The sequence below is a fragment of the Acanthochromis polyacanthus genome, chromosome 17 (assembly GCF_021347895.1).
Source record: "Acanthochromis polyacanthus isolate Apoly-LR-REF ecotype Palm Island chromosome 17, KAUST_Apoly_ChrSc, whole genome shotgun sequence".
NCBI lineage: Eukaryota > Metazoa > Chordata > Actinopteri > Pomacentridae > Acanthochromis > Acanthochromis polyacanthus.
Window position 1 is genome coordinate 13,868,506 of NC_067129.1, and position 14,067 is coordinate 13,882,572.

General features: G+C 41.6%; 1 protein-coding gene across 6 annotated transcripts in view; it reads left to right on the plus strand.

Moving 5' to 3' along the window:
- Positions 1-8,183, plus strand: part of LOC110948839 (disks large homolog 4) — a 79,164-nt gene extending 70,981 nt beyond the window's left edge. For all 6 annotated transcript variants that reach the window (XM_051937227.1, XM_051937228.1, XM_051937229.1 and 3 more), the window contains 9 exons: positions 1,330-1,506; positions 1,733-1,775; positions 1,866-1,896; positions 2,515-2,562; positions 2,688-2,789; positions 2,988-3,160; positions 3,468-3,580; positions 3,690-3,781; positions 4,639-8,183. In XM_051937227.1, coding sequence (XP_051793187.1) covers positions 1,330-1,506; positions 1,733-1,775; positions 1,866-1,896; positions 2,515-2,562; positions 2,688-2,789; positions 2,988-3,160; positions 3,468-3,580; positions 3,690-3,781; positions 4,639-4,745 — 886 coding nt within the window. In that variant the 3' untranslated portion in view covers positions 4,746-8,183. The remainder of the gene's footprint in view (positions 1-1,329; positions 1,507-1,732; positions 1,776-1,865; positions 1,897-2,514; positions 2,563-2,687; positions 2,790-2,987; positions 3,161-3,467; positions 3,581-3,689; positions 3,782-4,638) is intronic.
- Positions 8,184-14,067: the final 5,884 nt, after the last annotated feature.

Below are 14,067 nucleotides of genomic sequence, written 5' to 3' on the forward strand. Positions count from 1 at the left end.
ATCCATCTTGGAGACAGAGGCGTCAACATTCTTATATAAAGCTTGCCTCTGGTGCTGCAGCTCACCTCCAAGAATTCAATTAAGACACCTACTTTCGATGTCGCAACTAGGAGTCGTGCTATTGCACTTTTTCAGCACATTTATCTTTAACATGCAACAAATGTGATTAATTGAATCACACAGTCACCACATGTACTGGTCACGATTCAAAGTAGGTCTTATTTCTACTATCATCTTCACTCTACAGCATCATTGCAAGCTGCTGTTCTCAAGGCTGTTGCCACAAGGTATCGACATAAAGGAAAACGAGTGCTTCAGTGACAAGGACAAACCATCTGCAACAGTCTTAACCACAGCTGTTTACCCAATTGCACCAGTTTCTTCCACTAGTATACCCGCCCACACTCTAGAATCCATGTTTCTGTTGGACTTCCTTGATTTCCGCAAAGCACAGAGTTCATTACATCAGCCAACGATTCAAGTTCGAGCCATACTGCCCCACCCAGCCATACCCCTGCCCTATCAAGTATCCAACCCTCCTCAGTCTCAGAAGACTGCAAGATATTGTCATTCAAGCAAAAAGCAGGCAGTCCAATGTCCATTATGTATTTCAAACTCGATTTACACCTAAGCCCTTAAGAATTTCTAGTACACCATTTACCGAACAGAAAATCTCAAGATGCTTTGCTTTCTGACCCTCTGTTTATTAATAAAGACTGTTCAAGTCCCAACCTTATCTGGATTCCTTTTCCACTCTGAGTAGATCCTGATAGCATCCGGTATCTTAGCCTGTTCTCTGACCACTCATTTCATATTAGCATAGCTTCCATCTTAAACCCTCAGGACCTACGTACGTTATACCCATTCTTCATTTCATTCTTATTGGAGGCTTTTTGGGAGTCCACCAGCCCGGGAACCAGAGCTGATCCATGACTAAGCCTTTACCCATATCACAACAGCTCAACTCAGTCATCTCCAGCATGACACTCATTTGCATCCAATAAACACTCAAGCTTCAAATTGATGGTGTGGTCCTTGCTTGTGATTGCAGTATACATCTTTATGTTGCTTCTATATTTATTAAAGATATGAAAGAAACTTCTTGTAATTTAAAGAAGTGTTTCTTTCATCTTTATGAACAACTTGAATGTGTTCCAAGGACTCCCTCTGCATTTTGTCAGTGTACTTGTTATTGACATTAAACGGTTTGGACATATGTCATGACATTATGTCTCTACTTAAGGCTAAATGAAAGTGGACATTTTGGAATATTGGTTGCTAAGTTGAAATGTTTTTTTAATGATTTACTTGAATTGTTTCATCTTTCAGGGCTCTGTTTGACTATGATAAGACTGCAGACTGTGGCTTCCTCAGTCAAGCACTGGGCTTCAAGTTTGGTGATGTGCTGCACGTGTTGGACTGCGGAGACGAGGAGTGGTGGCAGGCTCGAAAGGTCAGCCCACAAAATGAGGCTGAAGAGGTCGGCTTCATCCCCAGCAAGCACAGGTCAGACACAATTTTCACAGTGAATGAGTGTGGGAGGGACCGATCTTTATTTGGGTTTCAGCATTTATTAAACTCCCCGTTCAAACATTACCACTCTGTGTGTGACTAAACCTAGTTAGCATACCAAATGTAATTCATGGACAAGCTTAGTAGGAGGTTACTCATGGTAGCTTGTCTGTTCTGTCTCTAAAATTGATTTTTTTTGTCTTTCTTGTTCACTCTACAGGGTGGAAAGAAAAGAGTGGTCCCGTGTTAACACCAAAGAGAGGGTACGTTCAATCACTAGAGCTGTTTGAATGAGGCTAGGTCTTTCAAAGGGTCTCCCAAAGGGTAAATCTCTGCTCTCGTCTCTGTTACAGGACCATGGTCGAGACACCTTGAGCACTCAAGGTAATTAGTATGAAGCATAAATGTATATTGACACTACAAGCGACTATGTACCCATGTTATCGACTTAAGCTGATTACAGTTAATGCTATAATAATGTAAAACAATACAACAAAGGAACATAATTTGCAGACCCATGAGTACATACTGTCAGACTGTGCTATTTGCATACATTAAATGCTTGTGTTTATATGTGAACTAGCCACTAGACACTCTCTGTACTGCTGCTTTCTATCCCAGAAAAGTTCAATGCTTCCATTAAAGGTGCAGTAGGTTCATAGGATAATTGCTAATACTTGAAGAGTCAGAGCAGTCATTTCTTTACCTTGACCCAACTATTTAGTATCGTTGTCATCTCCAAATGCCTCATGAGCACAAGCGGTCTTGTGTAATATTTTTATCCACGCTGCCATCCAAAGCACACTTCATCTTCAGCGCAGTCACATCTTTACTGTTCTTATCGACGGTGACATTTGATGTATTTGCTGCCACCCCTGAAAATAGATGAGATTCAATACATACTAATGCAGACGCACCACATGCAGTCACAAACCTGAATGTCATTTTCAAATGGTGAAAAACGAACCTTGGTTGAATGTTGTGTCTATGTTCTGTCACCAGGGAGAGATAAAACCTCACACAGTTATGAGACAGTTACTCAAGTGGAAGGTAAGGTCATAAAAAAGATTGTGTGAAATCCTCTATATAAGGCTTTTATATGACATTTCCTTTTTGTTTTGATTTCACTGTGAATGATCCCGCTCTCTTTATTCTGTCTTTCTCTTCATGATAAGTACATTATGCGAGGCCCATCATCATTCTGGGTCCCGTGAAGGACAGGATAAATGATGACCTGTTGTCTGAGTTCCCTGATAAGTTTGGATCTTGTGTCCCACGTGAGTAATTATGCTGCCAGTCACAGAGACTGATCTGCTCTCTAGTTTTCATTTGATGTCACTGCTGCCACCTGCGGCAATTTTAGGCTGACGTCTGCACAGCACATCCAGTATCCAGAGAAGTTTCATTTTGCTTGGAAATGATAAAAAGTGTGACTGGGTGCACTGTTTTGCAATGTTTTGTTCTTCATTTTACAGACACCACGCGGCCCAAGAGGGAGTACGAGGTGGATGGGCGGGACTATCACTTTGTGTCGTCACGGGAACAGATGGAAAAGGACATCCAGAGCCATCGGTTCATCGAGGCTGGACAGTACAACAGTCACCTGTACGGCACCAGTGTCCAGAGTGTCCGAGAGGTGGCTGAACAGGTGTGCCACATATTAAATTGAAAATACATGGCAATGATAAAATTTTATAAAATGCAATTAGCACTTTCACATCCATTGTTAAACCACTGACTTAAATCACTACTTTTATTGGTACTAACTTTATAACACTAGGCACAATGATTAATATTAACGTATTCATGAGTGATCAAAGATAACTTTCAAGTGTTAGCAGGGTTTTAGAAGAGTAATGCTTGTCAATTTGACTGTCAGTTTTATTAATTACTAAGACAACAGTTTGTGTTTAATTATCCTCACTGTTTCTGTCTTTGCCTGTGTACTTGAGCAGCAGGGGAAACACTGCATCCTGGATGTCTCTGCCAACGCTGTGCGTCGACTACAAGCAGCTCAGCTTCATCCTATTGCCATCTTTGTCCGACCCAAGTCACTGGAGAATGTCCTGTATGTACTCAAAACACCTCTTTCTAAATGCTTGCTAATCAGATAACAAATATGTTTTACATCACTAAGACAAGTGTGACAGTGAAAGTTTTGTGTGTGATATTAACAGAGAAATCAACACTCGCCTGACCGAGGAACAGGCCAGGAAAGGAATGGACCGAGCCCTCAAACTAGAACAAGACTTTCTAGAGTGTTTCTCAGGTAAGAGTGCCCAGAAATTATGTGTAGACACAGAGGATGGGATTTCTAAACACTGAACTTGCAGAACGTCTGCACACACTCTTTGCTTACTAGTGGGATTTGGTATTAACTGGTGGCAGCACCATATGAGCTTATGCATCTGTGTTTGCACTCCACTGTAGGCTTACTCTTAATCTATTTGAAAAGGACTACAAATCCTAAAAACCCTCCATTTTATCATTAGAAACAACAAGTTGTACATATTTCTGTTCATTGCTTGTACACGCATTCCTTTTAATAACATGTACATTTTAAACTTTAGATTTTTTTTACTGTTTCATGGCACAATGATGAACTTCACATTTCCATTTTTCCTGGCATAACTGAATAAGTTAAAGGAGAAAAAAGAATGCTTTTGTGTGAAACTCTATGCATTTTAACATTTTAGAGATGCATGTAGGTCAAATCTCAGCAGTGGACTGAATATAAATGTTAAATCTGCTGCTGTCTACAGTTTCTAACAAATCCCGAACAGCGCTGGTGTGTGACATTTTATCAATCACTGAAAAAATGTGTGACACTGAATAAATATATGGGAGAATGTGTCGAAATACTTACATGAAGGAAATGTGTCTGTTCTTTGATTTCGTACAGAGATTGTAGAATTACATTCATAATTGATTATTCCTTGCATTGCCTTGAAAACGTAGCTGATAAACATCCATCATTTCCTCTGTCTCTCTATATCCCCCCCTCCATTTTTTCTGCTTCCTTCCCTCTCTCTTCTCTCTTTATTTGCCACTGTCTGTGCCTTTTTTTCCCCTCCTTTTCCTTGTTGTTTTCCCTTCTCCTCTCACACATGCTGTGCCATGCGGCAGCTGTCGTCGAAGGGGACAGCTTTGAAGAGGTCTATCACAAAGTAAAGACAGTGATCGAGGAGCAATCAGGGCCTTACATCTGGATTCCCACCCGGGAGAGGCTGTGATGCTGCACCCGCTCAACCACCCCTTCCCTCACAACCACCAACCAACACCGCCCTTCACCCTCACAGCCAAGCCAGCCTCGCCTGCCTGTCTGTCCTCCAGCAAAGTCAGTGCTTAGGCAATCACTGAGAATGACACAGAGAGACAAATGCATACTAAGACAAACACAGAGACAGAGACAAACACAGGAAGTGACACAGCGAGGCAAAGAACGATACCAAAAAAGAGACTCTGAGACAGATGTGAACACAGCGATGTGTCAGTAAACTGAAAGAGACGGAGAGAAAAAGACTTAATCAGTATTCCACTTTATATGAAGCAGGACTGAATATTGAGGCCCTGTTCACACTTTGCATTAAAATGCGTCTTGGATACAAGTGGACAGCTCTAAACACAGCTGTGACTGCACCCGAAACCGGAGAAGCAGATTTCCTAACCGCAGTGTAGTGATGCTAAATAACTTGTGTGTATGCACACGTGTTTCCTCTGTTTAGATGCAGTTGCAGTTTCCCAATCACAAGTGATAACTTGCGACAGATTTCAGATGCATTTTGATGCCAGGTGTGAACTGCAGTCCACACCATCTGGATCTTAACACAGTCTAGATATATCTGGACGCAAGACATTAGGTGTGAGCAGGGCTTGAAAGAGAGTAGAGGGTGACCCCGCAGGGATGGACCGCGAGGTAGTAAAATCGCCTCACCCTCCCCATCCATCTCAAGTCTCATCCCCCCACTGAACACCTCCACGCACCAATGTCTGAGATGGAGGTGCCCAAAAAGACACTGGCCCCTCTTTTTATATCACCCTCCTGGCTTTCTGTCCTCCTCCTCCTGTCAGCTCTGCTTTGTTTCAGGACAGGAATGGGGGAAGACTGAGAACAGGGGGCCAAATCCTGCTGAGTCCCTCTTGACCAGGAGTCTTTACTCAGAAAACACCTCCCCCTTTTTGTGAATCTCTTCTTGGTTCTGGGTGTGAACACAGAATAGCACCTCAGTGACCAAGACAGGCATTTGTTCAATCACCTATGTTGAATATTGCGAGGCATTAGTTCAAATAATTATAATGATAAAAACTCATATGCTGAATTTGTGCATGCATCCTCAAAGACAATGGAGACGGGATATGAAAACAATGGAAAAATCTGACAAAAAAAGGGAAAAAATATTCAAAAGAAAGGCGAATAAGTAAGGTGTGTTCTCCTTCTCCACCTCCTTATTGTGGGGGAGTTTTTTAGCATGTCTCATGAAGGAAGAAGAGAGACGTGGTCATGTGATATGGTCATGAGAGGCCGGTCCTGAGCGCTCTAGATGCTCTGACATACAGTTTAGCCTCTACTCTCTTACGCACACACACACTCACGCACCCACACACACAAACACACATACACTCTCACAGCCATCCAGTGACACACACATGTAGAGTCATAACCTCAGCTGTAACCTAGCACACTCCTCCACAGGGGGGACTGGCTGTTCTGACCTGCTAGTCAGAATCCAGGATGAATGTTATCTCTCTAGGCACAAACAGCAGAGCTCTTATAGCTTCATCGCACCACAAGCTACTCACCGGTCACTCTTCCAAGAGATCCCCTCAGCCGCAGACGTACACACTGTTTCCAGTGCCCGCAGTAAAAGCCATGGCGTGTGCGTATGTGTCTGTGTGTGTGTGTGTGTGTGCGTAAGTGCGTACGTGCCCCTGATCGTGCACAGTCGTGCACATTCATGTGTGGAAACTCCTCTGTGTGGGAGGAACAGGTCTTCTTTTATTCTCTCTCTTCCACTTTTTCTCTGCTTCTTTCTCCCTCTTGTGTCCACACAAATTAAAGCTAAGTCATGTTTAACAAATAAATGGCCTATATATATAAATATATATAAATATATATATATATCTTTTTTATGACAATTTCTAACGGGACTAAGTCTGTAAAAATCAACATTTCCAAACAATATTCCATTGGTTTCTTTGGGTAATATTGCAGTTTGGTTGTTGAATTTACTCACATTCCCATTTTATTGTTGTAAAACGCAGCGAAAAGCTACACCGAAATAACTGAACCATTCAAAGTCGATGTAACGCAGACCTCACACTAGAGCTTTGAACTGACATATTTGACATGTTGTTGTGTACGTTGAAAACAAACCGAAACACATGTACAATGCAGCTGTGTGTGTCTGCGTGACTGTGTGCGTGTGCATACGTGTGTTTGCTGCTTGTGTGTGCGAGTGGCAAGAAAGTGTGTGTTATGTATAGAATATAAATGATACTATATGAGAATATCTATCCTTTATAACATCTACTGGTGGTTATAATGTGTAATACATATATGGGTGGTGCGCGTATGTGTGTGTGTGCCAGAGTGAGAGAGTGAGACACACACATGAAGATGTAGTGCAATACTGCTATGATGTTATGCAATGAAGATGGTTTTATGTGTCTTAGATGAAAAACAGTATTTATGAAGTTTGCACTGACAGCATTATATGCTACAGGTATGAGGAGGACAAAGATGGTGAGTGAAAGCAGTAGGACTCAAGGTCAGCGTTTTAAAAGCATGTGTTTGTATTTACTTATGATTTGTTCTGAATTACAAGAGTGAAGGTGGAAATATTGATGGAAGTGATCATTCATATTTGTTTGATTTTTGCTCACTTGCTTCTCTCGGCTCAAAGTGGAACAGCTGAGGCTTGTGAATGACGAAGTATCAGTTTCAGATTTTTGTTCACGGTTTATTATTTATTCAGAACTGTCACTAGTTCCATCTCAAGTCTGTATATTTTTGTAATTTTTCTTTTTCTTTTTTTTTGTTTTCGGTTTTCCACATTGAGAGAGTTCTTGGGTCTCGGCCAGAAGTGCTGTAAATATAATCGAGATGTTGGAGTGCCGTGTGGCTTTAGATTTAGCCGTTCACACTGCTGAGTTGATGCAAGTAAAGAATCCATCAGAGCCACAGCCCAGTTTAACTGCTCAAACACAGAAACAACAACTGCACACTCCGGGTGGGCAACACACACACACACACACACACACACACACACACACACACACACACACACACACACACACACACACACACACTCACTCAAAGATATCAGCACGTCCACACATGCATCTACATTTACACATCGAGAGAATCACAGAAATAACAACACATCCATGAATTGAGTATTACGTTTTCAATTTCTTTATTTGAGAGTTCAATGTATTTCTTAATATCTCTCTCTCTCTCAGCCATCCGTATCATAGTGTGATATTCCTTATAAAGTATATGAATTTTTACAGAAAAGACTGAATTACAAAGTTACAACAAAGTCGACTGATGCAGAAAAATATATTTAACAATGACAATATCAAGCAAAATAAAATGTTCCAGTTCAGTGAAGCGCTTGTTGTAAATTAGCTATAAAATAATAAAATTAATTTAAAAATGCTTTCTGAAAGTGGACTCAGCGGCCTCCTTTTTTTTTTTTTTTTAAATGTTTGCTTTATTGTGCATATTGCTGCTTTAATCCCTCACAGCTCCACAGGTGGAGACAGCAGGAGGAGCAGCGGGACGACCAGAGGAGGGCACTCATTCTCCATTTTAAGCTGCTTATACAAGCTCCTCTCAGCTGCATTTGCACAGACTTGCTCCTATTTTCTGGTCGCCTCCCCACCTCCCCCCCTTTTTCTCTCTCTCATCAGGGGAACCATTTTCTCTTTAGAAAAGCACACAATCATGAGGATCCTTTTCGTCTGATCGCATGCTATGCCGTAGTGTGTGTGTGTGGGTGTGGGTGTTTGTGTGTGAAGGAGCACACATTCATCCTATATCCCTGTAATCGTTTATGGCTCGTTGCATATTTGTATCATCTGCATGGTCTCTTTTTTTCTGAAGCACAATCTGTCACACCAATGCAAACAAACGGCTAATCCAACCACTAAAGCATAAGCTTGGAATTTTTTGTTTATTGCTCAGAGACCCACGTGTATTTCGCCCGTGTTTTGGGATGCTGTTGAATTACGGTTTTCTCATGTCCGTGTTGTATATGAAGAAAGGATCATGTCTGCTCGGTTGGCAAACATAAACACGCCACGTTTAACTGCCGTCTCTCTGTTTCGGAATTGACTTCCTGTTTATGCAGACACAAATTACACATTGCTCCTTGAAATTTGTATATTTACACTCAAAAGGGCCACTAAAAAAAACACCCAACAAGCTGTTAACTCATTAAACCTCGCTGACCTACCAGTGGGACATTCATTACAAACCTACGCTGTGCAGCCAAGCAACCCACTGATTTTGTGTTTGTTTGCGCTTGTGTGAATCGCAGTTTTACTTAAGATCTCAAATATGTCAGCTGGATTTGAAAGAAATGTACGAGAAGCATAAAAAGCACTGAGTCTTTGGTTTAAATTTTCAGCCTGTCGACATCACGGGGCCTATTTTCCTCCCCGCGATGGAGGGAACAGGAAAGATGTACATTAAGAGGTTTGAATTATGGCGTTTTTCACTCCTAAAAGTCAGAACATCATTCATCTGTGTGACCACAGTCTGATCCCTGCTGTATTAAATCAACTGAAAGTGGCATACAGAGTCAAACGGAACGAGCAGAGAGCATCCGTCAAAGGATCTTAACCTGCAAACTGTTAAGGCCTTATAGCCATGAGGTTACTCCCATCCACGTGACGCCGTGATCCTCCTGTCAGCCATTATGTCTTGTCCATGTACCATGTGAACCAACTACGCACAAGCTGGTGCAAGAATCCACAGTTGGACTCTAGAGGAAGACAGATGCGTGACAAATGGATTAGTGAAAAATTTGCCAAAGTAATATGGTTACTTCACAATTAGATGCTTCCTCCTAATTAGGAAAGCGACTCACTGAATAAACTCGCTCTTTAATCAGCGAAGTGATTCATGTTTTGAAAAACCCTGTATTCCGCAGATGTACAAATACTCCACTGCATGAATCCTGTCCTGCTGCCAAGGAGGACAGTCATTTTAAAGTAAGGGGGAATTAAAAATGAATGCTTCCAAATGGAATAATTAAATCATGCTAGTGATTAAAATCAAATTTCACTCCAAATGTGGAGAAGTGAAATAAACTGTCAAACTGTTCAATCTTGCAACTCTTGGTGGCTTTAATTTAATAGTCATTATGTGTTGCAGGCAGTCCTGCATCCCCAGTAATCATTTCCAGCCTTTTTCTCGATAGGTTGATTCAGGAGTGATGCCTCTTTTTGCCTGCCGCTGGGGTCCAAAGCTGCAGAGACGAGGCTGGATTTGGACGAAAGAACAGCTGACGTGTGTCATGTCATGTGAGTGCTGGAAAGAAAAAAACTCAAGCAGGAATTATTTCAAAGCATTCGAAGCAGCCTCAAAACTTCTGGATGGAGAAAAGCAGTGAAGCATTGACACAGCTCAAAGTCAGTATTATCAGCGGACCTGAAGGCACAGCAGCCCAGGTATTCCTTGGGCTTTTACCTTCAGTAGTCTTCTGAAAATATGCCCTCTGCAAAACTGATCCACATATTTTTTAAAGAATGTCTCATTGCAATTACAAACACAAATTCCCAATGCCTTTCCGTTGCATGAGCTGTCAGATGGGTGTGTTTCTCTGCACAGATTTAATTCTTTGGTTAAGGTAATCTCCTTTCATGGGGATGATTATACGGCAGACACATTTCTATCGAGGACTTTCAAGAAACTTCAGCGGCTATTGTTAGTCATACACTTACTTCACTTCACTCAGACAACCAAACACACTGGCTATAAACAGAAGACTGTCAGCATCATTTGTTACCTTAATTACAACATGACAGCTACAGCCTGAAGCAGAGGATCAAACACACATCCTTTCCACGCTCATCTTTTATTATTCATCCCAGCCTGCTGTGTCTTCTTCTCACCGACGCTTTGTCCTCTTGTTATACTTCTTCCACCCTTCAGGTCCCACCTGACACACAGCTAACTGTCAGTGTAGAGCAACTTTGGCTCAGTTGTTGGGATTCTCTCGATTGTGTTGTACTTTGTGCTGTATTCGTATATATCTGGGTGATGTCACTGCGGCGGCTTCACTGTTCTTTATCCGTGTATCAGACGGACTGCGTGAAGATCAGATGATTCATCCTCAGACTGGAGCTCAGCAGGGTGTGGTGCAGGATTTTACTGTTAAGATGCCGCTTTACAGTGGTGTGAAAACAGCAGCCGTCTTAAATTCGTAGGCCAAGATAATACCTGCTCCTGTGGCTAAATCTAATAGGTTCCTCTGCTTTTGTGCGACTCTCAAGGGATTATTAAAACACCACGTTGGAGACAACATGTTTTGTGAGAACGAAATGAAATGGATTGTGCTTCACTTCTGCAGGGGGAAAAACACCTTCCATGCCACTAGATAAAACACGGCTTCAAAGCAACATTGCCTTATTCTTATTATTAAGTATAATATTTACATTATTCCAAAAAAAAAAAATGGCAAAGATTTTGCACAGTGAGGTTTTAGCAACTGAGTGAATGACAGCGATTTTAAAATACAGCCTTCTGGTGTGACTTTATAAGCTGCATCTGCAAAAACAGAGCTTAACCCTCCAAAGGCTTATAATGTCACCTGGGCCACATGCACACTTTCCCTTTGTAGCAGCAACGATAACATATGATCCCAGAATTAGGATGATGGCCTACGGGAATGTGCCAGCATTTGATATTTTTACACTTGCCGTGCCTACTGACATAATCCACAAAACACCAAACGCACATTCAAGAATATGTGCTGTTGGAAAAGAGGAGATAATGGAAACATATGCTTTGGAGGACAGAGGAGAAGGGCTTGTGTTCTGTCTAAATGGAACCGAAGAGAAGCAGAATTGAAAATGCCTATTTGGTGCTTCTGTAATGAGTCAAGATAGGAGCTCCTGCACTGCTCTGCCAGAGGAGCTTGGCAAAGAGAATGTTAATGTGCATTTTTACCAGTTGTTCCTAGCGAGAAAATAGGGTCCTTCTTGGCTGTTTAGCTCATTACATACCTTGTGCCATTAGGCCTCTATGACTATATATTGTGCTGAGGTCATTACAGGTCCATAACTATTGATATATCCAAATGTGCTGCTACATCTAAAGAGCAATCTTCATATGCAACATGAACGAATCCTAATGGGACAGCTGGAGCCGAGCTGGAGGATGATGATGGGCCATTGATTGCAGGGCGATTTGCATCCCATCACATCCGCATGTCAAAATGTCCTTGAGCAAAACACTGAAGCAAAAACTTCAAATAATGTGTGTATGCAGGGGGACAGTCAAACATAAGAGGCCGGGCTGTATTTTTCGTGCGGCTTAGCTTAGACACAGCGCTGCTTGGTCAAACGAGGAGGCAAATGTGCCGACATAATGTCTCGTAGTTTCTCAGACGTTTTATGTAAAAGCACAAATGTGAACCTCACGGTGGCCCTCGAGTGATCTCGAAAATTGTTAAGATTGACAATCTAGGAAGCTGGGGATGAATTTTCTGCCGGTCCTTCTAGATAAGGGATTCTCTGGGAATCTTAAATGTGTGTTTGAAAAAAATCATCCAAACTTGGGGCGACCTGATGGCTGAGCGATGAGCACGTAACACAACTAGTTACCATTTGCTGCATGCATTTCTTTGATTTCTGTCCTCTAAACTGTCCATTTTAAAGAAAATCCAAAACTAATCTTGAAGAAAAATGTTTATTTATTGTTGAGACGTGTCACAAAGAAAGCCTCAGTCTCATGGTGCTGCAAAAGAATGAGTCCAAAGGTCAGCAGAGTGTGGATGTTTTGTCCTTTGGCGGTGGTGATTTCCAGAGTCACTCATCCAATTTTCACTCCAGACTAAAGTAGCTGACAAACCAACACTCTGACTTTGCCATTCCTGCAGCAAAACCGCTGTGGCTAAAATAAAGTCCCGTTGGTTTGCCAAAGAAAATGTAGGCAAACCAAAATGATAACGTTGGTCGTATTACAGAAGCAACAACATTTTTGGTTTTGATTAAACCCCTAAAAACTCATCTCTGTTTATCGAAGTTACATATTTAGAAGTCTTTTCCATAAAAACAACCCTTCCGTGACTTAAAATGGCTCAGATGTAACTCTACAATGTTGCTTCCTCTAAAATGTGCAGATATTTGAAGTCTTCTCCTCTCTCCATCCACCTTTTCACGACTTCCTTGACTTCGAGCACACCAGCTCACCTACAACTCAAACACTGTAAAACTATCCTACCTTACAAAATGGCAAATGTGTTTAAACTGATTCTAAACAGAAATAATGATACAGAAAGCTACACTCTGCAAACGGAGAAGTCTGGCTCCTTGTGTTTGTGATGTCAGAAACCCTAGAAATCTGAACGTTTTTGAAATAATCTTCAAGACGCTGCAGTTTCAATCATAAATGCTCAGCTACAGTCAGGAACGAAAGTATTGACACTCCTGGAATTGTTCCAGAAAATTTCACCCATTTTTTGAGTTTTGTGTAAAATTATGTCAATTTTGTCTTTTTTTAATTCTGCTTTTTTGTGCTTTGCCAATGCGCATCAAGGAAATAAACGTGTATACCAAAACACATTTGTAATTGCAACAATTTCTGAGAGAAATGGTGTATTTTCTGGAAAAATTCCAGGGCTGCCAATACTTGTATGGCAGCAAATGACTGTATGGCACTGACTGCTTATTTTACTCATACATATAAAACACCATATGGGGATGCTAGCAAGCTAAAAGATGTGATTTTCACCAGAGGGCAGCTTTAAGGTGAGGTCAGGGCTGTTGTCACTTGATTCCATGTAGTTTGCCCGACTGTTTGCTCCAACACAAACTCCTTCTGCTCCTTTTCCTTCGTCTTTGTCCTGAACCAGCCTCATCAATCTCTCCATGCTGTGCTTTCTTACAGGCTTTCAACGCTGTGTGACAATCAGTGAAACGGGGATGGTATTCAGGTGTCTGATAACACAGCCGCTGCAAAAATAAACAAAGTGTGCACAAACAGCTGACAGATAGCCCCGGTTTCCTCCCACCGGTAGGTCACTCGCATCCCAGAGCTCTTCTGTCTTACACTCAAGAGGTTCTGCAAATTGTAGATTTAGTGTGAAGACGAAAAAGATGAATCTCCCAAGGACATTTTTTAGTCTCGCTTGTTTCACAATTATTTCCTGCTGAAGCTCCCACTGCAGCTTCCCAATGCTGCAAGTGAGAGTCTGATTAAAGATTATAAAGAAGAATTTCATACCCCGCATACGGTAAATGTGACAGCTTTGGAGAGCCGAATACCCCGAGGCGTCATCTTTATGCATGTTGTTTTGACTTTCTAACCACTTTCTGCAAGAC